Here is a 26,599-nt window from a genome sequence, read left to right as displayed (position 1 = left end):
CAGCCCCACGCGGCCCCGTGCCGGGGTTACCGGAGCATCGAGCCAGGCCGGGTTTCGTCCTCCGGCCCCGCACGGCGCTGCCCGGGGTCGGGTCAGCGGGCAGGGAACAGCCCCAGCGCTGCCCAACGCTCCTGGGGAGGGAAAACTGAGCCGGGCTACGGGAGGCTCCCAACCCGAGCCCCGCAGGCACCGGGACGTGCCCGTTCATTAGCTAATTAACATTTCAACGTAAGTGCAATGTAAACGGAACCTGCGGGGCGCCTGCTGCCAGGGCCGGCCTCTGCACAGAAAACCAGCGGGCAGCAGCGGGTGAAAACACGGGTCCTAACCGGGCTCCAGCCCCGGGGTAAGCAAAAGCAACAGCTTTTTTTGTGAGCCGCACACCACCCCGGTGAACAAGCCCACCCCTGCTCCAACACCCCAACACCCCCTGCCCTGGTGCCCAGGACGGATTTACACCCTCACCAGGGTGGTGGGCAGAGGCAAACCCCTCCACAGCCTTTCTGAAACCCAGCGGCTCCCCCCGCCCCTCCCAGCACACGCAGCAAAAACCCGACACACCGCACTGTAGAGATATAGATATATTTGTGGTGATGTTGCATATTTAAGACAACTTTACATAATACTTCTGACACAGAGTTTTGGCATCCTCCCCTGCAGCGGGGCCAGGCCCTGCACGGCCCCTCTCACCCCACGTTCCCCCCCCCCAGCCCCAGAGCACCCCGCGAGGGAGCGGGCGCAGGAGGGGGGGGCTGGGGTGCTGGCAGGTACCTGCCCTCACGCACCAAGGTCTCCATCCTCTCCCTTTTACAACGTGCCTCTTGCGGCACCGGCATCCTTAAACCTCTTTGTTTTTTGGCCAGGGAAGCACAGCAAATCCCGAGAGCTTCTGCCGACCCGGGAGAAAAACGAAAGGCTGGGCCAAAGGGCCGTGGCACAGGGCAGCCCCCCGGGCACGGCCAGCTGCTGTCACCTCTGCAGCAGGACATCAGCCCCGGGGATGGCATTTTGGCAGGGGACTGGGGCATCCCTTTGCCGAAGTTGAGACGGAGGCGGGAGGTTCTACAGAGTTTTGTTGGACTTGAACCATGAACTGAGCGCTCCCTGGCTTACCGTCGCACAAAACACAGACCAGCAGCTCCAAATGTTTGGCACGGTTGGGCAGCTGCCTCGGAGGGCAGGCAGCACCCCACAACCCTGGGGCAGCCCTGCCCAAGGGGCAGCAGGGTGCAGCTCCCCAGCAGGAAATGGGGAAACAGCAAAATAATAATACTAATAATAAAAAAATACTAATAATTAAAAAAAAATTACGTAAACAACCCAGCACCCTGTCCTGTAGCACCAGGACACCCAAGAGAACAAGGTATGTTACAGTCCGAGGGGATATGGAGACACAAGGACTTCCCGGCCAATGCGGGGTCTCGTCTCTATTGCACTTTGCATCATATATATTTCTATATATATATTTATAAAAATACAAACTAAAGGGCTGGGGTGGAGGGGATGAGATGCAAGCCCTGGGCCAGCAGCAGCTCCGTGCACACGGCAGGCTCCGACCCATTCTGCTTCCGCCTGTCCCTAGAGTCCCATGCCAGCCCTCCCGGGGGGGGGGGGGGCGCAGCCAGCAGCACAGGGCCCGATCCTGCGGGGATCTGGCCTGGGGGTGGCAGGGAGGGCAGGCTGCTGAGCTGGGCCAGAGCCTGCCCATCCGCCAGCCTCCCCTCCCTCCCCCATCACTCCTTCCCGAGGCCTGAAGTAACAAACACGCAGCTCTTCCCAGCTGCCAGCGTCATCCATGCCCCCGCGGTGATGGGCACCCCGGCACACTGTCCCTGGCCAACAAGCGCCTGTTCCTGGGGGAGGTGGGCAACACCGACCTCACACCTCCCCCTCCGCCCAAAACACCCACAGGAGAAGGTTTTCCCCGGCCCAGAGGTTCCCATGCTCTCTTCCTTGAGCGACTATGGTGCGAATCACACAGGGTGATGCAGTCCGGAGACCCCCCCACGCCAGTGATGGAGAATGCTCCTCGCTCCCAAGGCCACCCCCCTGGCTGCTCCTGCTACCTCAGCCGCCCGTCAGGTTTGACGGGCCCCAGTTCAGATTTGGGGTCCGGGGAGAGGGAGCTCCAGGAGGTTTTGCTGCAGGTCTCCAGTGAAGCGCAGGCAGAGGGGCTGCTGACGCAGACATCTGCCACAGACCAGAAAGTGCTGATGGCACCGTCCGCCCAGTCCTCCAGCGCCTTGCCCGTCAGCTGCGCCTTCCGCACCGCGTCCTCCTCCGCCTCCTCGGAGCGCGGCAGGTTGAGGATCCCCCCCAGGCCCTGGAAGCTCTGCTCCATGTACTCGTTGCGGGGGGGCCCGCCGTGCAGCCAGTTACTGTCATCTGGGGAGGACAGGCAGAAGAGAGAGGGGATCAGCAGGGCAGCAACATCCCGGCACCCTGCCCCTCCTACCGCTTCCCTCCCAGCGGGGCTCAGCACCCCATCCCTTTGCAAGCCCAGCCCAAGGAAAGGGGTGCCGCTGCGGGGCAGAGGGATGGACCTGACCTGCAAACGGGCCCTCTGCAGCTGCCCAGGGGCCCGGTTTGAGGACTCACGTGGGCAAGGGGACACCAGTGGGGAAGGATGACTCCTGCCTTGTCATCACCTGCAGCCCAGAGAGGCTGGCACCAGGGGGAAGTGCCTTGCTTGACCCTCCCATCCAGCCCCAACATCCAGAGCATCCTCCTCACCTTTCCTGAGAGGCTGCTTGCGGTTGAAGGTCTGGGGCACCACCAGGAACTGGTTCTCCCCCAGGGGCTCCCAGAACTGAAGGAGGCGGATGGTCCAGACACCGGGGCGTAGGGGCCGATTGAGGGGGGGCTTGTACTGGGTGAACTCTGCCTCGGCATCCACCGTGATGTCGTAGGAGGCGGCGATGACATAGGTGGGGTCGATCCACACCACCGTGGCCGTCAGGTTAGGGCCTCGCGACCACTTCTGCATGGCCACTGGCTCATCAAAAGGCCCCATCAAGCCTCCAAAATTCCGGAAGAGCCTTTCCTTGGGGTCCCACTCTGTGCCCACCTGGAGGGACAGGTGGCATGAGCAGTGGGACATTGGGCACTGAGCTATCAGCTCAGGTTTTGCATTTCACCTCCCCAAACCAGGGAAGGCACAAGCTTTGGAGCCCAAAGCAACACACACCCACCCTCCGTGGCTCTCCTGCCTGCCTGCACCATGCCAGCGCCAATCCAGCTGTGCGTGATGCCTCCTGCAGCCGCAGGCACTGGGCACCACAGTCTCAGCTTCCCCCTGAAAGTCCCCTTTCAGGCCTTTTCCCCACCGATCAGCACCACACTCCGCACAGAAGCCATACTCCTAGGCAAGTTTGTTCTCAGACATGACAGCGGCCCCCGTGTCCCTCTGTCCCCACAGCGTGCAGGTGGGGGACAGGAGGAAGGGCAGCGCAGTGTGGGAAAGCCGGGGAGGAAAGTGGGCATTGTGAGGGAACCTTTCCCCATATACCTCAAGGTTTTGTAAGCGGTTTGCTTGCACTCCGTGACCCGCCAGCTTCAGAGCTCCTTGGGGCATCATCCACACCTCCAGGGACTCTGCCTGCCCAGTTGCCAAATTCTGCACTTCCTGCATCACCAGGTAACCCTGGAAACGGTCGTCATAGAAATATAAGTGCACACTGGAAGGGAAGCCCTGGGGCTCAAATCTGGAGAGAGACAGACAGATGGAGAGGTTCCATATCTGAGCATCAGCATCCTCCCAACACGAGAAGCAGGCCACCACTCGGAGCCCAGCTCGAGCCCGCAGCGAATACCCCACCTGCAGAGCTTGTCAGTCTTTGCTGCTGGCGCAGACGTGGCTTTGCGGAGCCCCAGCCTGGAAAAGGCCATGTAGAAGGTGAGGGTGACATCGCTGAGGCCGCTGAGCCCATCGACGCGGTCATAGACATTCTCCCAGTATGCCTTCAGGGCCGGCGTGTTGGGGGGGTAGCTGCCGTAGAGGTGTGTGTCCAGGATCTCCAGCACCTCCTGATTCACCGTTGACTCAAACTTGCGGGCGAAGAAGGTGGGTCTGGAGAGTTGCTGGAAGAGCACACGCATTTCTAACAGCGTTGGCTGCAGCCCCTCTGCCCTCCCACCTCAGCAGGGCAGCTGGGAGGGAGACAGACCAGGAAGAAACATGCTGGGATCCATCCTGCCCCCTTTTGATGGCACAGGCTAAGGAGCAGCAAAGCACAGCCAGCCTCTATGTGGGATCCTCTATGGTAGGATCAGTGGGAGCGTACAGTACGGTTACTGGTAATGCAGATGGGTTCCCATCTCTCCCACTGCCTCCCCCTTTTTGTGCTCAGAAACAGCCATGTGTCATCTAGCGCCTTTGCTGCAATCTCTGTTCAGATGGGCCCCCGCCCTGCAGAGCCGCTGCAGAGCCCTTGGCCACGTGGCACAGCTTGCAGGATTGGGGCCCTGCACCATATAAGCCCAGGACTGCTTGAAAATCCTGCTAATTTCTCTTTTCAGGGCTGGGTGTATCTCCCCCAAATCTCTCTTGTTCAGCGTACGTCCATACGCACTGAGAGCATGGGAGACAGGTTGTCACAAGGCATTTTGTCCTGCCAAAGAGAACAGCGCTCTGGAGTGGTTTTACTGAAAAGGTGTTTGCCCAATAGGTCTGCAGGGAAACTGCAGGAAAATGGGAGAGATGACCTGGGAAGAGGAGCAGCATTGCAAGCAAAAGCCTGGCTGCTGGGCAGAACAGTCAGCATAATCATGCCGCCCGAGCATTTACAGACAGGTCTGTGCCGAGCCCCATGGCGGTGGGGGAGCCACTCCTGCTCCTGTCCCTCGCAGGGCTGGGGTGAGGCTCGTGCGTGCGTGCACAGTAGTTGGCACTGCACCCAGGGCTGCGCCCGCAGGGGAGCTCCGAGAAGAGAGATGGGGAGGAGGGGAGAGAGCGGGAGGAGAAAGGAGGATCTTTTTCACCTGTAGCCGGAGGAAGTCCTGGGGTTTGAAGTCATTTGGGGAGCACCCGCACCAGTCGACTATGTGTTTATATTGGCACTTACAGCCAAGCTTCCGGTTCCAGTTGGTCACTCGGAGGTTGTTATCGACCAGTGTCTCGCAGGCGTGACTGTTCTCCAGGACTGTGTGGAAGAAGGACTGTGCACGGCAGAGAAGGGACAGGAGACCCAGTGGGGATGGAGGACAGATGGTTAAAGGAGACACACACACACCCTCCCATCACTTAGAGCAACAGGACAGGCCTTGATAGCTCCTGAACAGAAACTTATCCCTGTTCCCAGCAGAGGGCAACAGGTAAGGGACCAGGCTGTGTACCCCTATCAGTTCTTGTCCAGCCCAGAGGGGCATGAGGACCTAAAGCAGGGTTGGATATAAACAAGACCCTTGGCCTGTCTGCTCCTCTCTTTCGTACCTGGGTCTGGACAAAGGGGAGGCACAAAGGTGCCCAAGCAGAACCATCAATGCCCTTTGCAGCTACCCAGGGCGGGGATGAAGTGGGACAGAGACGTTAAGTACAGTGGGAAGAAAATCCAGCCTGTGCCCTGCAGCCAGCACCCACCTCGGCTGGCAGGAGTGTGTAGGTGTAGAACTGGCGCAGCTGGGACACCAGCTGGTCGTCAGTGTAGACCACGTACTCCACGAAGCTGCGCGTCAGCGAGAACCAGTCGGAGCCCCCATCCACCACGATGCCCTCGGGGATGTGGCGCTCGCCCAGCCGCCACATGTGGGAGTCACACTCATGGAACAGGCGGTCCAGGCCTTGCTTCTTGATAAATCTGGGCATGGGGACAAAGACGAGGGGTTAGGAGTGTCACCCATTTTGTTGGGTGCAGCTGTAGCCAGAACATCCCCCTCTGACCTAACTGCTTCAGTTCTTTTCTGAAATCCCTCCTTTTTCTGTTCCTCCAGCTCAGCTCTGCCCCTAGCTGGGATTACCTGGCATTGTCTCGGCCATGAGACTTCAGGAAGTTCTTATCTCGGTATTTGGACAGGAACATCACCAGCTCCTCATTGGTCCTGAGGTGCAAATTAGAAAGCATTAATGACCCCTGGGGTAAAGCAGCCCAGAAAACATTCATGCTGCAAGAGCCATCAGACACAAGGAGCCTACAGCTGCTTGGTGGGTGTGACTCAAACCCTGGTCCCATTGCTGGGGAGACAGATGTGGCCTCTCTGCTGTCTGGCGCCTCACATGCGCGTTCACCTGCAACACCCAGACCGCAGGAAAAAAAAGCCTCTGAGGTACTGGTTGGGCTCCTCTGCAGAGATGGGACCAGCCTGGCCCTGGAGCATCATCACCAGCATGTGGGTGCAATGTCCAACCCCATCTTCCCTCGGCTCCCTGCTCCTCTCTGCACCTCCCGAGGCTGCTGCAGCATCACACAGCACAAACACCTCCATCATCCTCCCCTGACCCAGCACAGTCCTCACCTCGTGGGGTAGTCAGTGGCACTCAGGTTGATGAAGAAGTCCCAGGGCCACTCGGCCAGTTCTAGCAAGTCCTTCATGCTACGCAGGTACATCTTCAGCAGGCTGGCACCTCCCCAGATGGTCACCATGCGCCAGGGCGTCACGCGGATGTTGGGGTAGTGCCGGGCCAGCTCCACCGCCTCATGATGGAGGTAGTTGGAGCGCTGCCAGGGAACAGGGCTCACGGTCAGCAGGGAGCTCATCTTCCCAGGGCCTTGCCCTCCTTGCTGCCAGCCAGAGGTCAGCCCTTACAGCAGCCTCCGCAGGGAGGAGAGCAGCAAAACAAGACTGCTCTGGGCAGGGAGAATAGATCCTGCTTCCCTGGGGCTGCAGAAATAGGGGTGGGAAGGTCACAGCTCCACCGGTAGTGAGGACAAACCATACCCAGCCACTTCTTCCACCCAAGCCGCAGCTCTGCACCCTGTCCCAGTGACCGATCCAGGCGCTGTTAGCACCCCCCCTTCCTCTCACCCCTGCCACATACCTTGTCAACGTGGATGTAGAAGAAGTGCTGCTGGTGGTACACCGCCTTGATGAGCCGCTTTAGCTGGCGAATGGCCCGGCCGTGCACAACCAGCATGTAGGCAATGCGCACGGGCTTGCTGGGGGGCGCCTGCTGCAGCCGACTCTCATCCCACTGGATGACAGGGCTGACCTTGCCTGTGCAGGGAGGGAGAGGGCTGTCAGCCATCCCCGGCCTTGGCACCCACCGCCTGGAGCTCCTGATAAACCAGGGAGACCTGAGCAAGGCAGGGGACAGCAGGGAAGAGCCTGGCCTTGGGCAAACCCCATCACACTACAGTGCCAGGGCATGGTGGCACATGCAGCCCCTTGCGTTAAATTGACAGAGCCACGTTGGGAAAGGAAGGGGTGTCCTCCTCTGGCCCCTCAAAACAGAAAATGCAGCTGGTCCTGGCTCTAACCTCTGCAGGCACTGCAGGTTGGGATGAACAGCCCATCTTAAGGAGGCTGGCACAGCTTTGATTGGATTACAGAGACAGTGGTAATCTGGGAATCAGTGACAGATTGAGGCTGCTTTTTGCCAGATGGGACAGTTTGGTGACATAAGGAAGGTGGCCTACGTGCCTGGATGGGATATTCCCGATGCCCAGGGGTGACCGGGAACACCCTGGAAGGACTCACCCGAGAGCTGACAGTGGCGAGGCACAGACTGGGGCATGAGGCTGCCAGCCCGGTGCAGACACACCACGTTGGCGATCTCCTGTTGGCACTGCTTGCTGCTGGCCCGAGCCAGAGCTGAGAGGGCATCTTTGCCTGTGATTTCACACTTGGGGGTGAAGCTGTTCTCGGTGGGCTGGGGAGCCCCCTCCACACTGCCCGTGTCACCCTGCTGGAAGACAGCCAGCTGGGCCTCCCCACGCAGCTCCGTCAGGTTCCTCCGGCTGGAAGAGTCCGGTGCCGCCGGCAGCCTCCATCCTGGTTTGTGTCTCACTGTGACGGCTCTCACCACCTTGGACACCAGCGCCCCAGGGCTGTCCAGCCGTCCCCGCCATCGCCCGTGCTTCCGGCTAGTGCTGCCCCGGCGCCCAGCAGAGCTGTCCGAGTCCTTGGAGCCGTCACTGCTCTCGGGCAACCTGGCTTTCTTCTGCCGCTCCTGCACCAGTTCCAGGTGGATGCAGAAGAGAGGACAGACAGCATTAACTCAGGCCCGCTTCCCCCCGGCTCTGCCAACAGGTTCCCCAGAGCTTCCTTGCTCCCAGAGCTCGATGCTCCCAGTCTCCGAGTTGCTCAGCGCTACAAAATAGCAGGTCCCCCAGGAGCAACTGCTGTGCAAACGACCTTACACTGCCCCTCTGCCACTTAGAACCCCATGATACCTCCCTGCATGGTCCTACGCCCCCCTATATGCCAACAAGGGAGACTCCAATTTGCAGACCCCGTCATCGCAGCAGCCCAGATGCACAAACAGGGTCTTGCTCTCTGTTGCCAGGCTCACTGCAAGACTAACTGGTGTCTGCACCAGCCACCTCCTCGGACAGTGGGGACGAGCACAGGGCCACTCTGGCTAGCAGTGGTTATTTTACCAGGAGGCAAATGCACCAGCTCCTCCCTGCCATGATCATGCTGTGAGCCCAAGCCCAGCACACCCATCTGGGAGCAGGCATCCCAGGCAGCCACAGCTGTGCTCTCTGGTGATAAAGTACTGGAGAGGCATTGAACAAGGTCCTGCCCGCACTCCTTTCCCTGGGCCCCAGCTCCCCACACTGGGCTGGAGCAGGCGCTGTGATTGCCAGCTTCTCTAGAAATCCCTTTAACAAACCCTCCTGCCGAGCCAAGCGGATGTGTAAAGGGAGCAGTTAATTACACTTCGTTACCTCTGCCAGGCTGGCTGATGAGAAGAAACGAGTCAGCCTTGGGGAGAGCAGAGAGCTGGGAAGTTTCGATGCCTGTGAGAGCCACGCTCATGGGAAAGAACTTTCCCAGCAAGTGGTGCCCGCGGGACCATGTGCCCCCAGCCCACCGCAGGTGCTCCTGGCCAACAGGCAGACAGGCTGGCAGCAAAGCTGCTGCCTGCTCCAGCCAGGCCTCCCAGGGCTATCTCACAACACCCTCAAAACCCTGCCTGCCCAGCCTCTGTGCCAGGTGCTGCAGGAGACAGCAAGGTGCATCACGGGCTATTCCTGGGCAGCGGCATCTTCCAAGGATGGGCAGATGCCTCACAAGGACAGCGGGACCGAATTAGCCCCCTGCACAAGCCCCGCTGTGGGTGTAGCTGCTGGGAAGGTCACAGCCAGGAGAAACCATCCTGCGCAAAGGCTGGAAAGCATCTGGCAAGATCTGCCCACTGTCCCTGAACTACCCATGTTTTGGTGGCACAGCCTGCAAACCATGGCTACCCAGGAAGGGGCCAAGACACCACTTAACTTCCGAGGGGCTGGCGTCAGCAAGGATCAGCTGAGCCCCCTTCTGCCCAGACAGGCGTCACAGGCAGTCCGAGACAGGCAGCAAACCGTTCATTAGTCACCAAGCAGGACCATCTGTTCGAGAGTTATAAACCTGTTTTCTCTGCCGAGCATCACAGGAGTCAGGAGGCGACAAGCAAGTCTCTTCCTGTGGGGACTGGGCTGAGCCCATGGAAGAAACCTGCCAGCCCTACTCACATCCTCTGCTCCCCAAGTTGTGTTAACCCTCGATTACAGTCCTGCTCATGCCCCTGAAAGGAGCCCTGTTCCCGGCTCATGAGCACACCCGGCTGCCGTCGTCAGCAGGGAAGTTGTTAGAAGCACCGCCAGCCTTTCCAGAGCTGGCAGTTAACTAACTCAATGGCTTCTAATTACTGCACCACAGTGGAATGATCCCTCCACCCCAGCCAGGCAAGGGAATGACTCCAGCCACGTTGCTCTGCTGTATTTAAGACTTGCGTGCAGGACTTTTGGTAAGACTCCCCATCCCTCTCCTTCCAACACATTCAGACGACCCCAGGTGTCAGCCAGACGTCACTTCTCCCACCCTGCCTCCCCTGATGTGACACTGCCATGGAGCTGTGGGTCAGGTATCTACCTGCACCCTATTCCCAGTGCAGATCCAACTGCGCCAACATCTCCAAGTTCTGCCATTGCAAGGAGCAGTGCTAACAGCACCTGGTGTCCTGCAGGGTTTCCCCTCTGGTTGACCGACTCTGGTATCCGCCACATATAAGCACTCATCAGGCCAAAATGGCCCCAAAACATTCCAAAGTCACCAGAGGAATCTGGACTCTTGATTGCCAACTGCGGCAGCAGAGCCTTAAACCTCACAATGAAAATGGCTGGAGACAGCCCCCTAAAAAGAAGGTCTTGGGGGGGGGGGGGGCAGGGAATAAAAATCAAGGAATCTCAGCAAAAGTGGAAGGAAAGATGTTTCGTAGGAAGCATCTCTGGCGGCCACAGCACATGGAGGACACCAACACACAGGCCCCAGAAAGGTGCCGCCTCCTGCCTGGAAGGAGGAAGATAGGAGACAAAATGGGGGAAGAGACGTGACTGGGCTGACAGATCCTCTTCTCTGCCCACGAGGACGCTGCGGTTTGCACATTCCCACTGCCAGCTCCACCACGGACAAACCACCCTGGCAAGCTCTTGTGCTTGCTCAGGTGCTGTCTGTGCCACCAAGACAGTGGTAGGATGTTCTGGCCCCCTGGAGCTTAAGCACCCACAGGTCCCACCTTTGTGTGCAGTGCAGATGCTGCCAGCAAAGGGCTAGGTACCAATGGGAATCTCCTTTCCCATCAGTCAGTCTGGACAAGGATTGTGGTGTTTGATCCCAGTGGAACAAGATAATTTGGCTTCCTGGAGGTAGGAAACTCAGTGTTGACCTGGGTGGGTGGAGACTGATCCAACCTCTGCCGGTCTGCATGCCATCACCATCTGCTTGGTGAATAAAGGGAGCCTGTAGGACCCTGACATCGGGCTTGCAAAGAGAAGCGACACGATCCGAGCAGCATGGCCTTCTCAAGGAGGGTTGTGCCTCTGATGTGGCTGAAGCCTGTTACAGGCCAGCGAGTGGTCAGTGCTGCTGGTACGAGACGGGTTTACAACCTGCTCCGGTGAAAGGCAAAGATCCTCCCTCAGCTTCTGCTCAGCTCCCCCTGGGAGCCATGGGGGATGGAGCCTGCCAAAAAGGGGAAGCTCTTCCCTCCCCTACGAAGGGAAGAGAAGGAAACCAGCAGGCTTCGAAGAACTGAGCATGACAGAAAAGGGGGCTGCCCTTGGCAGAGATCAGAGAAGCCCTTTTGGGAGACCTGGGCAGCGCACGCAGCTGCCAGCCCGGGGCACAGGCCTGCAGTACAGCCTCCGAGTGCTGCAGACACCCCAGCCGAAGGCACTGGTCTGGAGGGCGAGGCAAGTTCGCCCAACTCCAGACACTCCATAGCTTTTACAGGACTAAAGTCTCCCTTTTGCTCTCTACAGCAAGTCACAGCGGGTTCGTGGTGGGGATGAGCCAGGTTAGAGCTCTGTCCATTAGTGGGAAGGAGCCATTTACTCAAGTAATTACGAGATCCCAAGGTTCCCCAAATCCTTCCATGCCTGCAAGGTCAGGCTCCCCTGGGAGGGTTCCTTCAGCTTTACGAGAAATGCCCCTGGGGAACGGTGGCTCCTCCAGGTCTGGCCAAAATCAGAAGCTGCAGGAGGGCACAGAAACCAAGAGCTTTGCCATTTTATAAGAATTAAAGGTTAATTGGACTTCTCCCAGCTTGCTAATGGGTTTGGGCTGTCCATAAAGTTCAGGATTGTTCTTGCCTTCTCTGAAGAGGCTTGTTTGTTCCCAAGCCCTGGAGTCAGGGCTGCTGGTGGTGAACCATCCCCTCTCCAGATGAGGGGACCCACCACCCAACCTGTCAGCTGCTCAGCCAGGTTTTGGGAAGAGACCTGGGGAAACCAGGTGAGGATTGAGGCTGCACAGGGCAAGAGAAGAGAAAAGCAGACAAGCAGTGTGGGATAGTGCAGAGAGGGAAGGAGAAGCCAGGACAGGTAAAGTGATTTGATCAAGGTCATGGGAAAGGGGGAGTCAGGCACTCCGGGCTGCCAGGTTGGTCTGCTCTCATGATCCCAGTGCCTCCAAATAGCAGGCAACTCCATGTCCCCTCTCCTTGCTGCATTTATTCCCTAGTTCTGTTTTGATGGTGGGTGTACAGCAGCACATGAGAGTGCTCACGGCCATTCCCAACATCCCAAGAGGAGGCCTGGGGCTGGAAATTAATCTGCTGAGTGAGCGGTTGCCTTAGAGACCTTCCCCCCTGCAAGGGGCTGCCCAATTCCCCTTCTCACCTCTTTACTCCCAGGGAAAACTTTCTAGTCCTGTGAAAAGACCTGCCAACCACAGACAGGATCACGCTCCACACCAGGAAAACACCCCATGTCGGGGAGGGGAAGTGCTCACCCCTCCAGAGATCCCCGCCTCTCACCTCATGACTACTGGCTTTGCTCTGCCCTAGCTATCATGCTCACCTCACGGCTGCCCCCGCACAGCTCCCAGATCTCACCGCATGCTGTCCCCCCTCCTACCAAACCTGGCTTCACCATCACCCCAGGGCTTGTCAACAGCCCCAGGCAGCCCACAGAGGGTCTCCACAGCCCCTAGAGCACGAGGGTCCTGCCCAAGGTGAGGGGCTCTGGTGCCACACAGACATTCACCAAGGAAGCCCATGCAAGGTCTGTCAGACTTTCCCCAATGCTCTTGGAGAAAGCGGCTTCAGCCACTGGGTCACCTAGATGCAGCAGGCCCGGACATGGTTGGGGCAGCTCACAACAAATAAATAAATTCAAATAAGCAACCCAGACGTCAAGAGCTTTGTTTGAAGGTGGAAGCAGTGTTCTCCAGAGGCCTGGGTCCTCCTCAATACCTGCTCCATGCATGACCTTGGGCAAACACCTTCACCAACCCATGCCTCAGTTTCCCCATGCATGAAAAAGAGCAGAGTGTTCTGGTATAGACAACAGATGACTGCAAAAGATCCCTGTACCCTCACACCTAACAGGGATACCCCTGACCAGACCAGCTAAACAGGAGCTGCCGCAAACTTCCTGAGCTGCTGTGCGTGCTCTCCCCAGCTCTCTCAATTACTGTATGTTTTTGTATTTTCTGGCTTGGGTGTCACTGACTCCAGCTTCCCACGACATCTCCCAAACCACAGAGAAGCACAAGACCCCCGTCGAGCCTCCCACGCCCCCCACCCCATGCCAGACACCAGTCGACGCCCCCTTGGCCACAAGGTCCCCTTCTCAGGTGCCACGACCCCACACTGCTGCAGCTGGAGCCCCCTCACAGGCTACAGCCTGCTGCCCACCCCACGGCCACCACCCCCCAGCAGCCTGGGGCCTGCGTGACCCCCACCGCAGGGACCCCGTCCTGGGATGGGGCCTCACCAGCCCCACAGAGACACTCTGGGGGGGGGCACGGGGGGAGAGCAGCACCCCCTTCGTGTCCCCTCACAGTCCCAGAGGAAGGGGACACGTTAACCCCCCGCAGGCACTGTCCCCCCCAAGAACCCCCACCCCAAGGGCGCTCTCCCCGTCAAGAGCCCCCTCCCAGCACGCGCCACCCCCCTATGGCCCCCCCAGGCCCCCCACCCACCCCAAGCCCCTCACCGCCTCCCCTGTCTCCCCCCATCTCCCTCAACCCCTTCACCGCCCCCCCCCAACCTTCGCACCCCCCTCAGCCCCCTCACCGCCCCCCAGCCCCTTCACCGCCCCCCTACCTCCCTCTCCTTTCACCTCACCCCGCCCCGTCCCCTCACCGCCCCCTCGGCCCCCGTCGGCAGGCCCCGGGCCGCCGGTCAGGCCTCCCCGCGGCGCACCTCGGCCGGTCCCTCCTCGTCGAGGCCGGCGGAGGTCCAGAGGACGAGCCCTTGGAGAAGGAGGATGGCGAGGGCCGTGGCCGCCGCCAGCCGGTAGCGCCGCGCCAGCTTCCGCGCCCGCCCGCTGGCCACCATCGTCACGGCCGCTCCGCCGCGGCAGGGCGGGCTGCGCCGGCGCGCGCCTCCCGCGCGCACGCGCCGGCGGGGTCGGGGGGGCGGGGTCGGGGGACTGCGGGGGGCGGGTGTGGGTGTGCGTGTGTGTGCACCGGGTGTGCGTGGATGTGTGCGTGTGTGTGTGCGTGTGTTCATGCATGTGCGCACCGGGGTGTGCGTGTGTGTGTGCACCGGGGTATGCGTGTGTGTGCATTGGGGGGGGGGGGGGTGTTCATGCATGTGTGCACTGGGGTGTGCATGGGGGTGTGTGTGCGCGCACCGGGGTCTGTGTGTATTCATGCATGTGCACACATTGGGGTGTGCATGTGTTCATGCACGTGTGCACACATTGGGGTGTGCGTGTGTTCATGCACGTGTGCACCGGGGTGTGCGTGTGTGCACAAGGGCGTGCGTGTGTGTGCGCACACCGGGGTGTGCATGTGTTCATGCATGTGTGCACCAGGGTGTGCATGTGTTCATACATGTGTGCCCCAGGGTGTGTGTGTTCATGCATATATGCACCAGGGTGGGTGTGTGCACCAGGGTGTGCGTGTATTCATACATGTGTGCGCCACATGTGCATGCCTGTGCATGCATGCATGTGTATGTGTGCTTGTGTGTGTGTGCATGTGTGCACCTGGGTGGGTGGGTGTGGTTATGTATGCATGCGTGCACTGGGGTATGCATGTGTGTGCATGTGTATGTGTGCCTGCGTGTCCATGCCTGTGTGCACTGGGGCGTGTATAAGTTCAAGCATGTGTGTATCGTGTGCATGTGTGGACAGATGTGTGCATATATCCATCCACGTACATGTGTGCAATGGGGTGTGCATGTGTTCATGCATGTGTGCATGCCTGTGCATGTGGGCACTGGGGTATGCATGTGTGCACACGTGCATGCAGGCGTGTGCACCTGTGCACTGGGTGTGTGGGGGTGTGCTTGCGTGCATGCATGGTTGGGGGTGTGCACGTGCCCGTGCATGTGCATATGTGCCTATGTGTGCATGCATGCACTAGTGACTGCACACATACATATGGTTGTGCATGTATGCACTGGAAAAGGTATTCATGCATGTACTTCTGTGCAAGCAGGGCATGCATGTGGTTGTGCATGTGTATCCTAGGGTGTTCATGTCCTTGTGAGCAGCAGGATATGCACGTGATTGCACATGTGCACACTGGGGCATATGTGTGCTTGTGCATGCTGGGGTATGCACAGGCACGTGTGCGCTGCAGTGTGTGCCAGTGTCCACTGGGTGTCCACATGTGTACGCACACTGGTGCGCACGTGTGCATGTACACATTCACATGTACTGGGGTGTGCAGGTGTGCCTCAGGATGTGTGTGTACACCTGCATGTGTGTGTTGTGGGCATTTATGTCCGTGCATGTGTGCGCACAGGGGCATATATATGAGCATGTTCATGTGCGTGCAGTGAGGCGTAGGGCTGTGCGTGAACAGGTGAGTGCACGATGGTGTATGGGCAACACGCCTGTGAACACAGGGGTGTGCGCACAGGCACATCCGTGCATGCGTGGGGGCACGTCCACGCGTGTGAAGGCGCTGGGTGCGTCCCACGGAGGAGCCAGCTCTGCACCAGCCGCAGGTGCGGAGCTCGCCGGTTCCCTTGCAACCGGTTACGGGCTGGGTGCGGGGCCCGGTGCCCACGCTGGGCGCTCGCAGCTCCGCTCCTCGGCACAGGCAGCGTGCAAAGGCCTTGCTGAGCCTCGGGGAGCCCCCCCAGCCCCGCGATGCTGCTCAGGGGGCTCTCAGCAGCAAGAGGTATCACCGTCCCCCCCCTCCCTGCATTGGCAGAGGAGACTTTTTGGGAGCCCGGGGGTGAGTGCCGAGTTTGCTGCAGCCCCAGAGCCCCTGGAATGGTTTTAAACTAAAAAAGGGGAGATTTAGACTAGATACAAGGAAGAAATTTTTTGCAATGAGGGTGGTGAAGCAGTGGCAGAGGCTGCCCAGAGAGGTGATGGCTGCCCCATCCCTGGAAACATTCAAGGCCAGGTCGGATGGGGCTCGGAGCAACCTGATGTAGTTGGAGATGTCCCTGCTCACTGCAGGGGGGTGGGCTACCCGGCCTTTAACGGTCCCTTCCAACCCGAACGGCTGTGCGGTTCTCCGATTGTCAGAGCCAGAGCTGCCCCCACAGCAGGAAACACCTGCGGCAACAGCACGGGCATGGCAGGGGCGTCTGCACAAACCCGTCCTACTGCCAAGCTTGCTTTAAGAAAAAAAAACCAAAACAACTCCCCTCATTCCTGTTTCTGCTGTGAGAAAACCTGAAAAGGTTCAAAACCTCTTTTGGGACACCCACCCAGCGAGAAGAGCTCTGGGGAAGCTCCCCGGGTGGCTGCAGGCAGCAGAGGTGCTCCGGGATGGAAACTGGGCTCCGCGGCAGAGCTGTGCTGGTGGCAGACCCTCGCCAGAGCTTCGCCCGCCAACCCCTACCTTACCCCCTGTAGGAGCTGCTGGGGGGGGGGGGAAGTATTTCAGCAGGGGAAATAGGAAGCAGTGTCTGGGTGGTGACAGCAGCTCCAGGGAGCCCCATAACTTCCTATCGGCTTTCTGGGCGCGTTCCGCAGATGCAGCAGAAGTCACACTCGCAGCCCAAAGGGTTTTGAGGGGAAGAGGTTTAGATAAAAGGGATTCCCCAGGCTGCAGGAGGGCTCCGTGCAGCCTGCTGAGCTCCAAGGGTGCTTCCCCTTGTACAGGGGCAATTTAGTCCGTGCTTGTAAAGGCCGAGAGCTGCAGGACTGCCTCAGCATCTCCACGCTGGCAGGAGAAGGCTCACCGCATGCAAGGAGAGGACCTCCACGCAGATAACAAACGGCCAGCCTGTTTCAGAGGCAGCTTGTGTGCCCCATCCCAGAGCAGGCTGTGGTGCCGGGGACGGGAGTGAGCACGGGCACAGCTCTGCCCCCGCACTGCTCCCTCACCGGTGCGTTGACCGATGCACAAGTGAGGCTCAAGCCAGAAAATGCGTGGCTTGTCAGTATGAAGGGCAAACCCTCCTGTTCCCTCCTCTGCTGGAAGAGGTTTGTTATTCCCCTGTTCCAGCTCCCACCTTGCAAGGTACAAGAGACAAATTACAGTTTAATGGTGTTTGAGGCTGTTTATAGCAAACAAGTCAGAGTCACTCCCACAGCCCGTTGCTTTGCAGCTTGCCAGGTAGCAAGAGCAGTTTGGGAAGCTGTTGCGCAGTCCAGGGGGTACGAGAGGCATGCTCCCCCCCACCAGCTTCTTAGTCAGGGCACCCGCCCCTGCGCATGTCCCTGGGGAAACAGGAGCAGGGAACCTCAAGCACATGGGCTGTCTGATGGAGAGGAGGGAAATGCTCCAAGGAAAGATGGAGGTGCTCCCCAAAGCCTGCACAGGCAGGAGCAGAAAGCTGGGTGCACCCCTAGTTCATGATGGAGCGGGGTAAAGCATGCGACTCCACCCAGCAGGCCCCCAGATAATTCCCCTCCCCTGCATTAGACCTGCCACTCGTGTAACACTCAAGTTCCTACCAGATCATGACCAAAACCATTTATTATTACAGTTGTTGTTAAAACTCAGCTATTGCACAGCGTCCTCAGAAAAACCCCAGGCAGCAAGCAGCACACCTCAGCCCCAGCGCAGGCTCTTCTACTAGCACAGGACTCCGCTCTTTTCACCTCTGGGTTCAACCTTGGTGCTTAAACCAGCCCAGAGCCAGAGCCCAAGGAGCAGAAGGGACACTTTCCTCCTGCTCATAGAGCCAAGGCTTCCCCAGGAGCAAAGCACACCCAGCTGCTCCCAGCCCCAGCTCCCTGGGGATGCGTAGCCCTGCAGCTTCGCCTTGTTCGCTCTCCTGCTGCTGGGGGGGGGGGGGGGCATAAAAGCAGGGCTGGCAGCAGCACCCCATCTCCTTAGCCCGGGCTCTGTGCTTGGCTGATGTCATGGTCTCCCCTTCCTTAAAATCCTGCTGCAGTAGGAGTAGAAGAAAAGCTCCTTCTCTGCTTGGATCATCCTATCTGCTCATCTCCCCTTATGTGTTAATTGGGGGTTGCAGTAATTCATTAATAAGCCAGGCAGCTAGGGCTCTCCCTCTCCTAGCTCTGTCCTGCTGGGGTTGGTCTCTCTCCCCAGCTTCACACGGGCTCCCCGTTTGCCCAGGGACCACTTTTCTCTCCAGCAAGGCATGGTTGTTGCTTCTGACTCTCTGCTTCCCACCCTGGCCAGGGGAAGATGTTTCTCTGCTGCTGAGCACCCCTGAGTATTCGCAAATTTTGTTATAGAGTATATATGTATCCCGAAGTCATCCCCTTTACACCTGAATGAGTTACAGGGGAGTCAGTACATGAAACATGGGGGTGATGGAGGGAAGGTGGAGAAGGCAGCAGGGTTATGTGGACATCAGGGAGCATCCTGTCCAGAAAAATCACTGTTCCTTTTCAGGAAGGGGTGAGCTACAGGAAGGCTGCTGCACCAGGATAGGACATCTCCACTTTCAGCTGACTCCTGCAGCCAGAGCTTGGAAATCATGATTTTGGGGCAGAGCTGGTTGCACAAAGTAAATCAGTATCCCTGCCCCTCAAACCAGCCCGGCTGTGCAGAGCTGCAGCGCCTGAATTCCTGTGGCACAGCAAAACTCGTCTCTTTGGGCAAAACCACTTGCATGGGACCACGTGCGTGGAAGAGCTCAGGCTTTCTGCTCCCAGCCCTGTTTCCATCGCGGGTCAGCTCTTCCAATGCCGAAAGCATGGAGGTTTCACGTGCCGGGCGTTATTTCTGTCTTCCAGGCAGCTGCCCTGAAATGCCACTAATGCTGGAGAAAAGGCAAATTTCTTATGCTCCTCAAGTTACCTGAGAAAGCTTGGAAGTCTTCAGCTGTTAAAACTTTGGTGCTCAAAATGACTCTTGCAGAAGGCGCTGCCGAATACCCCCCCTTTGCACACCCCGAGGATCCCACCCCCTCCGCCCCCCCATACATCCCCATCATGCAGCTGGCGGCTATTTCTGCCTTAGCACTGCGGCGAGGGCTTTAATTTAAGAAAACCATTTAGTTCTTTTTTTAAAGCATGAAAACTACCTCCAGATATGGCACGATGGGACCCGGTTACCTAAAAAGAAATCCAATGGATTCCTCCTCCTGATTCCTTCAGAGAAGGGGTGTTATTATCTCCAGTAATAAATGTTGGAGCAGGAGGAGCAATATGTGATTTTCTTCCCCCCCCCCCCGTTCCACATGAAATTTGTGGCAGAAGTTTGTTCGTGTGGTTGAGGAGGTGTTTGCTTTCCCTTTTTTCCCAGCAACGGCTGGAATCCGGCTGGATGCTCGTTTTCATTACAAAATTGCAGTGATGCTTGTCTGTGCCGTCGCTGTTTGCTCCCCGTGCGCTCCCTCCTCTGGTGCCCAGCCTGGTGCAGGGTAGGAAGGATGGATCCCACCTCCTGACCGAACACAGGAGGAATTTTGCTTATATGGGAATATAGGCTTATACAGGAGTAACCACAACTGTCACACCAGAGACCTTTACTTCCAGCTGCCTGGTTTTGACAGAGCAGGGGTGCTCCACATGGCTTCTCCAATAAAATAATTACAAAAATCTTGAAACAAAGCTTTACAGCAGTTACCAAAGTTAACAAATTCTTTCCAAATGAAGCCTAGAAATACCTTCAACTCAGCCTCACAAATAGATGCCCACCCCCTGACCTGTTTTTTTGGGGGAGTGGGTTGTCACGATGGATGAATTGCCCGGCGCCGGGCAGGAGCAGAGGGAATATGCATGGAGGAGGGCACCGGCATGCGGAGGGCAAGAGCGTGCCCAACGCGCAGTCCCGTGGGATGTCCTGTGGGATGTCCCATGGGATGTCCTGTGGGATGTCCCGTAGGGAGCGGTGCCGCAGCAGCCGGTGGTGGGGCTGCGGGTTCGTGCTGGAGCAGCAGAACCCAGAGTCCTTGCCCTTAAAGATCTGGGTTCCCAGGCTGCTGGAGCCTGCCCGGGGACCAGTGAGGGGCCGGACCCACTTTCGAGGCGACACTCTGCAATAAACCCTTTAGCAAGATGGAAAATTGCCGTAAAACGCAGCCAAATATGGTGTTAGATTCTATCGAATTCTCGCTTCCTGTCACTGATAAAGGAACGATACTTTACACGGAGGAATGCATTTAGTGGGTGCCAGTAAATAAATTATCGGCAAAGCAGAGAAGAGGGTGAGCAGAGTGACAGATACAGCCTGTCTGTGTGCTCCCAGCCGGGGAGTCCTTGGGGGTGGCAGGGGGGAGAGAGCAGGAGCAAAGCTTCCCGGGAGCAGGGGGGTTGGAGGAGCCGCTTCCCAGCCACCACGCAGGAGGGACAGGAGCACCTCTGCTGTCTCCTTTGCACCAAGACCCTAACGCACTGCACCGTCCATCCGGGTCCCCCCGGTATTTGGATATAACACATGCATTTGGATAAAACATTTCTCACTGTCCCTCTTCTCAGGAGCTGCCAGCTCTGCCCGGCATCAGCATGAAAAACAGTCAGCCTGGGTTTGGGAGCGGGTTTGGGAGCTTCAGCCCAGGGAATAATGCAGCCAAGAGAGGCAAGCGGAGCGGGTCCTGGGTGCACGGAGCCTGGCAGCCCACCCACCACCCCCAGCCCACCCTCGCCTCCCGCCACCAGGCTCCTCCATACCCTGCCTGGGCGGTCTCTGGCCTGGGCTACCCCAGTGCAAGGGGCGGGTTTTTTTATTCCCAGCACCATTGCTATACAGGTGAGGTCTCCAAATGCAGAGGGATGATTTCATCCTCATCCTGCTCCGCACCTCCTGCTCAACCTCATCCTCTGTGAGGCTGCTCTGAAGAAATGTCTGAGCCTACAAGAGCAGCAGCTCTGCTATCAAGCCAGCTCCTTTGGCTGAGCAGAAAGCCAACCCGACCCTTTGTGCATGTCCCACTGGCACTGCTGGCAGCAGGAGCAGCCCACGGGGCGAGTGCCGGCTCACACCCTCTGCACTGTGCTGTAGGGCTTTTCTCTGGGTCGTGGGGCTGGCAGCACGTTGGCGTAGACTTCCTGATGCTCCAGCACGGACGTCTCCATGGTGGCACATGTGGCATCTTTTTCCTTTTCCGAATGCTGGGAAAGGAGGGGGATAAACAAAAAGTACTGTCTGCTGGAACCTCTCTCAGCTGCTTTAAGCACCCAGGAGCAGCCGTGGGGATCGGAGAGGGCACCCGCATTATCCAGGGTCATTTGCACCCCAGCTTGGCATGTCCCTTTGCAGCCCCCTCCCTACCCACCCAACCCATCCCACTGCCCACGCCGTTGCCCACCCGCCCCAGCTTTCCACCCACTGCTTCGAGCTTGGTGCTGCTTTGCATTCTCCTACCTTATTGCTGTGCTTCACCTCCGTGTATTCGGTCCTAGTGTCCGCCAAGCAGCGGAAAGCCTCGGCATTGCTGTACAACTGGCTCTCGGCTGTGCCCGTGCGGTGGTTAATGTCCGCGTAGTTCAAGGTGGCCGCTCCCTAGCACACGAAGGAGAGGCATGAGCTCTTAACTTACTGCTGCTCCCCTGCCTGCAGCCCCTGCCTGCAGCCCCTGCCTGCAGCCCCTGCCTGCAGCCGCAGGGATGGGAACATCTCCTGTCCTGCTGCTGCTCCTCATGAGAGCTGAGATGGCTGCAGGCGCACTGGGGGAAAATTTAACCTGCAGCAAGGGCTGGCTCATCATTTCCCAGGGAAATCTGGTTAGTGACACCAGCCCCTCCACAAAAGCTGGCAGAAAACATTAGAAAATGTTTCCCAAGCAGTGACCGAAGATCAGCTGCCCCGCAGCCTCCTCAGGTGTGCTTTGCTGGAGGCTCCTAAGACTCTTTTGCCCAGAGAAGCAGGTCCCCTGCTTGGAGGGGCTCGAGGAGAAACCTCTCAGCTCAATCCTAAATTCCTTTCCCAGGAGTACTCTGCGATAGTCACACAAAATCCCTGGTCGGGTCTTTTTGTTGGTGAACGGAGCCCGAAGGATCCCTAAAGGGTCATCGACCTGGCTGAAAGCAAATGGATCAGGCAGCTCGTTTGCTCAGCTCGGGGTGTAACATTTCCCCTCCCCAGGTGAGCTCAGGGCACGCCATCCCAAGACCTCGCGCGGTTTGCCTTACTGTATGTGACGTGCTGCGTGTCCCGTCCATCTCTACAGCTGCTCCGGAGAGGGCTGGATGGAGCACGGACATGGTTAGACGTGAGTGAAACCAGAGGAAAAGAAATGTATTAAAAGACTGCGCTGCCACTGTGAATCTCGCTGTAAAGAGGGAAGGGAACCTGTTGCCCCATCAACCATCTAAACTGGAGCAGTTCTTAAAATAAAACCAGACCCCACCTGCCAGCTGGTGACATCCCCTCCTGTCCCTCCTCGTCCTTCACACTCACCTTAAGCTTCGCACCAAGCCTAGTGCAAGCCTGGCCTGCGCAACTGAGAACGTCTGGAGGAGCTGACGGTGCCCAGACAAACTCAAGCGGGTGCCGTGCCAGGCAGCGCCCATCGCAAGAGCCGTGGGGATCAGACCTGTGGGACAGCCCCACTGCTCCCTCAGGGGAAGGAGACCCCCGTGGTGGAGGTCTCAGTGACGGACCCAGGATTTGGATGATTCGGGGAGGGAATGGGGGAGAAAAAAGAAGTAAAGAGGGAAAAACAAATACAGTGGAAGAAAGGCTCTGGTGCAGAAACAGTGGGTGTGTGGCGGCGACAGCTTTGCTTACCCTTCTTCCTCTTCCTGGACAGCATTACCAAAATGCCAGCAGCAACTGCAAGCATAAGAAGAACCACTACGATGCCTGGCGTGAGGATGTGCACAACCACATCGAATCTGCAAGAAAAAAAGAGTTTCTGTTCTCACGCTGCTCCTCAGAAGCAGACTCGGGAGGAAGCGGCACGGAGCGGGCACGCAGGAAGTGGCTGCAGGTGACGGGGTTTGCCTTGGGAGGAAGGGAAGCAGGCGTAGGGATGGTCAGGCTGCAAGCTGGGCATGGAGCAAAGCAAACTGAAAACTGCAGAGGCAAATGGACGCTCGGGTCTGAGAGCTTCTGCCTCTTCACTACTTTAAAGATCAGTTCCTGGACCTGATTTTGCTCTGATTTAGCTCCATTATTTGTTGACTTTCTTGTAATGGGCAACCAGGCAAGGTTGTGTGCTAGTTACCCCTCGAGCACGCTGATGGGAAGCCTCAGCTTTGCCCAGTTCCTGCATCACCTCCAAGAGGCAGAGGAGGAGGGAGGAAGCTCCGCCGCTCTGGTCTCATGCTTTGTCAGTTATCTCTGTGGGGCTGCATGTGACTACAAAGCAGAACAGGACCCAGCTCAGCACTTGATTTCCCACAAGCAAATGGTCCCTCTGCGTTTTGGGGAAGGAAACGGGGTCAGTGCTACAGTCAGAAACCACTTCTTGCATGGTGGTAACTTGCGCCTTGCTTAAGCTGCAAGACAAGGAACAAGCAGGGCTTTGCCAGGGCTAAGCGACCAGGGGTGCTGGGATTACTTTCCATGCTGAGTGGCTGGCTGAGAGGATGAAATGCTGGTCTCAAGGCAAATGCAGGATCCTTAAGGGAAGCGTGAAGAGCTGCAGGGCTCCAGCTGCGCCACAGAGACCCGATGGAGGGAGATGGCCGCTGCGGGCAGGAGCTGTTACTCACTGTGGAGAGCCGGTGTCTTCGTGGTGGGAGCCATTTGATCCCGGTTGCACAGCTTTTCCCTGGGGAGTTGTCTGTGTGGAGACTGATACAGAGCTAGTGAGATTGGGGTGCTTGGTGGTCATGGAGTAGGATGACGCTGGGGAGGAGGAAGTAGAAGGATCTGGAACAAAAGGAGGAGATGCTTGGTAAGTCTCCTTGCCTCTGTGGGGAAAAAATTCTGCAACTTTTGCAGTGAGTCAGAACTGACCCACTTACCATCACCCCAGGAGACACTGGGTCCCCCCTGCCATGTCCAGAGCACACTCCTCAAGGTGGGAGGGCTGTGATCCCCCACCCCTGCCTGGGAGGCTTTTCGCAGTCCCGGTCCTCCCCCAAATCACACACACACATGCACGCAGCAGAGTTCACACTGCAGGAAGGGGGTCTGGGCACCCTGTCCCAGCCTGGCACCACCACAACAGCCCCACATAAATGTCTCACCAGGGGCTGGTCCCTGGCGAGGGGACAGAGAGGGACATTCCCTAAGCCCGGGGCCCAGTACCCACAGACACTGTCTGCCCCGCAGCAGGAAATGGGGTGGCATAGGGGGGAAGGCACTCCCTGGAGTTATAAAATAAGGCAAGGAGAGCAAAGACAGGACTAGCAGGATCTGATGAGGAGGAAAATGGGGCACGGAGAGCAGGGAGGTGCACCCCAGCGATGGGGTGGCTGACCCTGGGGCACCAAGAAGGGGCTGCTGTGAGACCTAGGCATGGAGAATGAGTGAAAGTGGCTTCTGCAACGGCAGCTGCCTGCCGAGCCCTGGTGACACATCCTGGGGCTGCCCCACGGGCCCGGGCACCCACTTCCTCCAAGCTGCCCCTCCCTGCATCCCCCACTCCAAGCACTTGGAGGGGGACACACGAACGCTGGAACAGGGGAACACACAAATACTGACCTGGGGACACGATCACCTTCACCTCGTGACTCTCATCACGCTGGATTATGCTCGTTCGCACCCCGCAGCGGTAGGTGCCCGCATCCTCCAAGGTCAGGCCTTCCACGGTCACTGTGAACACCCGGCGTGTGCGATTGTCCCGGATGGAGAATCGGTCCCTCCGCACCACTGTCTCCAGCTCCGAGGTGATGACGATGTCCTCAGCACAGGTACGAAATGTTGCCGGTTTGCACCAGAATTTTGGCTTTGTCTGCTGGCTGGCCTCGTACGTGCAGGTCACCGAGAGGGACCCCCCCAGGAATCCCCGCACGGTGTCGGGTCCTGTCACCGCCCAGCAGCCTGTGGAGACACACGGAGCCGAGGGAGTGATGCTGCTCCTGCTCCTGCTCCTGCTCCTGCTCCTGCTGCTGCCGCAGCCGCCGCGCCCGTCCCGCCCGTCGGGGCCGCCCCCCGGCGCCGCGCCGGGACTCGGGGGCTCCGGTCCCGCCTTACCTGGCAGCAGCGCCCAGGCGAGCAGCGGCAGGAGCTGCATGGCTGCTCCGGGACGGCGGGGCCCCGCGTCCTGCCGCGCCCGGTTCCTCTCCGCGGGGCCCGACCCGCCCCCGCGGCCGCCCCCGCGGTACCGCCCGCCCCGTCGGGGCGGAGCGCCGGGACCCCCGGGGTTGCCTGACCGCGGGAGCCACCGGAAAGAAGAGACGGAGGTGGGGAGCGGTGGCGAAGAAACTTTATTGCAGCCACCGGCGGCGGCGGGAAGGGCCCGGCGGGGCCCCTGTGCTGCTCCCCCCCCCCCCGCCTGCGCCGTCGGGGCCGGGGCGTCCCGGCGCGGAGCGGCGCCGGCTGCGGCCGTGGGGTCCCCGCCGGGGGCTCAGCCGCCCCGCAGGCTGACCCAGAGCACGGCTCCGCTCATGGCCAGCAGCGCCAGCACCTGCAGCCCGGCCAGCACCGGGAAGTAGCGGAAGGGGCCGCGGCTCTCCGGCGGAGCGTCCGGCACCACCACGGGCGGCCGGGGGGTGGTCGGAGGGAGGGTGGTGGCCGGGCTGTGTTTCGGGGCTGCAAATGCGAAGAGGGGAGAAGATGCAGAGCGGGTGCCTGCCGGGCACTGACCCGCCCCTACCCCCCCATCATCCCCCCATGCCCAGGGTACCACCTCCTCCCGTAGCTCGGCCCCGGTCCCCTGACATGGTGGTCAATGTTGCTGTGCGGGGAGACACGTCCCAGGACTGACCTGGGGACACGATCACCTTCACCTCGTGACTCTCATCACGCTGGATTATGCTCGTTCGCACCCCGCAGCGGTAGGTGCCCGCATCCTCCAAGGTCAGGCCTTCCACGGTCACTGTGAACACCCGGCGTGTGCGATTGTCCCGGATGGAGAATCGGTCCCTCCGCACCACTGTCTCCAGCTCCGAGGTGATGACGATGTCCTCAGCACAGGTACGAAATGTTGCCGGTTTGCACCAGAATTTTGGCTTTGTCTGCTGGCTGGCCTCGTACGTGCAGGTCACCGAGAGGGACCCCCCCAGGAGTCCCCGCACGGTGCCAGGTCCCGTCACCGCCCAGCAGCCTGTGGAGACACATGGAGCCACAGGAGTGGTGCTGCCATACCAACACCTCCTGCCTCATGGGCCGGTCCAGTGTGGGGCTTGAGTCCCGGGGTCCCCTCAGCCCTACCTGGCAGCAGTGCCCAGATGAGCAGCAGCAGGAGCTGCATGTACAGGCTGGCCTGGGCTGTGTGTCAGGGCAGCCCTCCTGCTCCTCACGCTCCTTCTTTGCTGTGTCTCTGGGGCTTTGCTTCCTCTTCTCCCTGGAGTACCAAATCCGTTGCTGCTGGAGATTTAGCAAGACCGTGGGGTTTCTTGTTTCCTCTGGTCTCATCTGACTTCCTGCCTCCCTCGTCACTGAGATCACCCATCCCTGCTGCCCTGGCACATCCCCCCAGGCGGTCCTCAGCACAGCCTCTCTGCAGCTCAGTAGCCCCATGGCCATTGCCCCTGTGAGGTCTCTCTGGACCTCCCCCTGTGTCCCCATCCCTTGTCCCCTGGAAGTACCAGTGCCCACCCCACCCCCGTGTCCTCCTTCCCACCCA

General features: G+C 59.0%; 1 protein-coding gene across 2 annotated transcripts; it reads right to left on the bottom strand.

The window, feature by feature from the left end:
• Positions 1-578: 578 nt before the first annotated feature.
• Positions 579-26,379, bottom strand: XYLT2 (xylosyltransferase 2). Of its 2 annotated transcripts, XM_054846657.1 has the most exons (16): positions 26,185-26,379; positions 25,739-26,077; positions 23,577-23,736; positions 22,648-22,754; positions 22,050-22,102; positions 21,283-21,420; positions 7,633-8,104; positions 6,974-7,149; positions 6,451-6,653; positions 5,956-6,036; positions 5,579-5,795; positions 4,981-5,157; positions 3,818-4,080; positions 3,509-3,704; positions 2,734-3,067; positions 579-2,385 (listed from the first exon to the last, which is right to left on the bottom strand). In XM_054846657.1, exons 1-16 carry the CDS (start codon positions 26,222-26,224, stop codon positions 2,063-2,065), a joined length of 3,279 nt encoding a protein of 1,092 aa, XP_054702632.1. In that variant the 5' UTR covers positions 26,225-26,379; the 3' UTR covers positions 579-2,062. The 2 variants fall into 2 exon arrangements, with proteins under 2 accessions (XP_054702632.1, XP_054702631.1); XM_054846656.1 differs by lacking the exons at positions 21,283-21,420; positions 22,050-22,102; positions 22,648-22,754; ... (1 more) ...; positions 25,739-26,077; positions 26,185-26,379 and adding an exon at positions 13,787-13,969.
• Between the last annotated feature and the right edge of the window lie 220 nt (positions 26,380-26,599).

This window comes from Grus americana, chromosome 18, assembly GCF_028858705.1.
Source record: "Grus americana isolate bGruAme1 chromosome 18, bGruAme1.mat, whole genome shotgun sequence".
Classification (NCBI taxonomy): domain Eukaryota; kingdom Metazoa; phylum Chordata; class Aves; order Gruiformes; family Gruidae; genus Grus; species Grus americana.
The sequence above is the reverse complement of the archived record's forward strand: the minus strand, read 5'-3'. Positions and strand labels throughout refer to the sequence as shown.